Source organism: Leucopleurus acutus (genome assembly GCF_964270905.1).
Source record: "Leucopleurus acutus genome assembly, chromosome: 20".
In the NCBI taxonomy this organism is placed as follows: Eukaryota; Metazoa; Chordata; class Mammalia; order Artiodactyla; family Delphinidae; genus Leucopleurus; species Leucopleurus acutus.
In genome coordinates, this window is record NC_139162.1 from 28,516,812 (window position 1) to 28,519,940 (window position 3,129).

The 3,129-nt window shown below is 43.8% G+C and overlaps 1 protein-coding gene across 1 annotated transcript; it reads right to left on the reverse strand.

Annotated features, from left to right (window-relative positions):
• Positions 1–321: 321 nt before the first annotated feature.
• LOC309976922 (peroxisomal membrane protein 11A-like) lies at positions 322–1,637 on the reverse strand (the record flags this gene model as incomplete). Its single annotated transcript, XM_082862771.1, is given in 2 exon segments — positions 322–1,277; positions 1,281–1,637. Coding segments are annotated over 2 exon segments (741 nt in total). The 3' UTR covers positions 322–893.
• Between the last annotated feature and the right edge of the window lie 1,492 nt (positions 1,638–3,129).

Consider the following 3,129-nt stretch of genomic DNA (forward strand, 5'->3'; position numbering starts at 1 on the left):
TTTAATTTTTGTAGAACAGAATATAAACCACTGACCAAGAAAGGTTCTAAAAAAGGATTTTCGCACAGTATTCTGGAGAGTCTTGCACTTCCACTCAATCAGGAAGGCAGTGAAATACGGAAAAAGCACTGGATTGGGAGTCAGTTCTGTCCTCAGTTTTAACCTCAGTCTCCTCATCTGTCACAGGGAAACCCGCAGGCATCAATTGTGACTTACCACATTATTTTTACCTCAAGTCCTTTCTATCTGCTTCAGATTTTTTGTTTCCTCACTGCATTACCTAAAGACACAATTTATACTATGAAGGTGCCTGATGCACTTCTGATTTTACTACTGGACAGAGGAAGGACAGAAGCACAGTGATGTAAAAGTCAAGTTAAGAGGCTATAAGCCCAGCTCTCCTCTATCCTGGCACTGGCAGCTATGGAGGAAGTGGGGTAACTGATCAGAGAATAAGGGGCCTCTACTAGATCTGAGAGAGGGTGTGTATCCGTCCTACTGTAGTTGGGCAAAAGTAGTGAGGCACATGGCCCAAAAGTCGCTTATATTAGTGTCCACTTGTTAGTTTGGATCTTTTTCAATTTTTCTCTTTCAATTTTTATCCGTTCAGCAACCAGTAAGTTCCTAATATGCACGTAAGAGATGTTCAATAAATGTTAGATGAAGGAAAAATACTCAGAAATTCAGAAGTCACTCCAGCGCTCTAGAAAACACATAAGCCTTCACGTTCTCCCCTCCACCGTTCTTGGCCCCTCTGTTCACATCGCAGGTCACTCAGTGCTCATGTGAATAAGTCCGTAAGCACAGCATGACATGGCTGTGCCTAATGCAAATGTCCATTTCACTAACAGGTTGTCTTGAAAGCAGGTACTAGTCTTCAGCCCAAAACCACCTCAGTGGGTCTTCAGTTTCATCTGAGGATACACCACAGTGATGATGCCTGCTATAGAGGACACGAGACCTCCAAGGCCTATGATGCCAGGATTGGACTTATAGATCCCCAGCTGGTTCAAAGGGTTCAAGATATCACAGAAGTTCTTCACTGTGTCCAGGAGCAAGGGAAGATGTTTCTTCAGAGATCGGAATAAGAGAAGAAGAAAGAACTGGAGCCATTCTGTTTCCTCATTAGCCGCGCTATACCCAAGACGATCCTGGGATGGTGATTTCTCCCTCTTTGCCCTGTCGTGCGCAACCTGTTCCATCTGCAGGGAGATTTCATACAGATCCCTGACCAGGCTCAGCAGAAGAGAATAGTAGTAATGGCGTGCAGCCCACATTCACCATTTCTCTTTGTTAATGCCAGAGGCAAGCCCTGCACTCCTCACGAAGATGATGGGGTCACAGATGAAATAAATCACAAGGTTCAGGCTGGCTAATGTTAGGCATACGCGGGGCACCAGGTCAGTGGCATGAATGCTCTGCTGAGTCGCCTGTACAGCATGTACCACATTGCCTAGTCTGAACCATTTACGGCCAGAGCTCACACTGGACTCCAGTTTCTTGAGCTTCATAACAGCCTCCTCTTTGTCAGCTTTAGGCTCTAACAAATATCTAAGCAACATGCATGTGTACTTGGTGGCTCTGAAGAGTTGGTCCCGGCCCTGGGTCTGGTTGGTGAAGCTGATAAAGGCGTCCATGGCACCCAGCCCAAGGACAAGAGTTGCACTGGGCGCTGTTGCGAGTCCTCAGGGGCGGCCTACAGGTAGGTCCCCGCGGGAGGGTTGGTCTCTGCCCACCTGAGGGGCTGAGTCTCCCCGCCCCTGTGGGGGCGGGTGCCCATCCTTTTACTTTTAAACCTAATTGTGTCTTTATATTTCATTTGTATTTCTTGTAAACAGCATATATACTTTGGTCACAGTTTTTTAATCTGATCTGACCATCACTGCCTTTTAATTGGGGTGTTTAGACTATTTTCATTTTAATGACTGACGTGGTTAAGTTTAAGTCTATCATCTTGCCATTTCTTTTCTTTTTTTTTTTTTAAGTTAAACAACAGACTTTATTTGGATTTCACCAGTTTTTCCACGAATGTCCTTTTTTCCAAGATCCAGTCCACTATCACCTTGCATTTAGTTGTCATGACCCCTTAGTCTCCTCCAATCTGTCTTTCTGTGTTTCACAGTCTTTCCTTATTTCCCATGGCTTTGACACTTTTGAAGGTCACTGATCAGGTGTTTTGTAGAATGCCCCTCAATTTGGTTTTGGCTGATGTTTTTCATGATTAGATTGGGATTATGGATCTTGAGGAAGTCTACCACAAAAGTGAAGTACTCTTCCCATCACATCATGTTAGAGGTGCATTGTGTCATCATGACTTACTGCTGATGTAAATCTTGATCATTTGGTTGAGGTGGTGTCTGCCATGTTTCTCCACTGCAAAGTTACTTTTTTTTTTCCCCTTTTCATACCCTCTTGGGTAGAAGTGAATCACAAAGTCTAGCTCACACTTAAGGGGAGGAGAATTGAGCTTCACTTTCTGGAGAAAGGAATACTGAAAAATTTTTGGACATACATTAAAACCACCACAGTAATTAATGAATGCTATTTATTTTCTATTTGCGGTACGCGGGCCTCTCACAGCTGTGGCGTCTCCCATTGCGGAGCACAGGCTCCGGATGCACAGGCTCAGTGGCCATGGCTCATGGGCCCAGCCGCTCCGCAGCATGCGGGATCCTCCCAGACCGGGGCATGAACCCGCGTCCCCTGGGTTGAGAGTCGGCAGGCGGACTCTCAACCACTGCGCCACCAGGGAAGCCCTCAGCCTATTTTTGTACTGAATATTTTTTATTACTCCATTTTATCTCCTTTGTTGGCTTACTAGCTAAACTCTTGTTTTACTAGTAGTTGCTTTAGTGTTTATAGTATACATCTTTAATTACAGAGTACTTTCCAGTGATATCAGTTTACATAAAAGAGCCTTAAATTGTACACTTCCATTTCTTTGCTCCTACCTTTTTTCGTCATGTATTTTACTTATAACTATGCTATAAACCCCACAACACATTGTTAGACAGTCAGTTCTTTTAGAGATTTACATAATAAGAAAAAATCTTATATATTTACCCATGTAATTACTATTTCTGGTGTTCTTTACTTCTTTGTGTAGATCCATATTTCCACTTGGTGCCA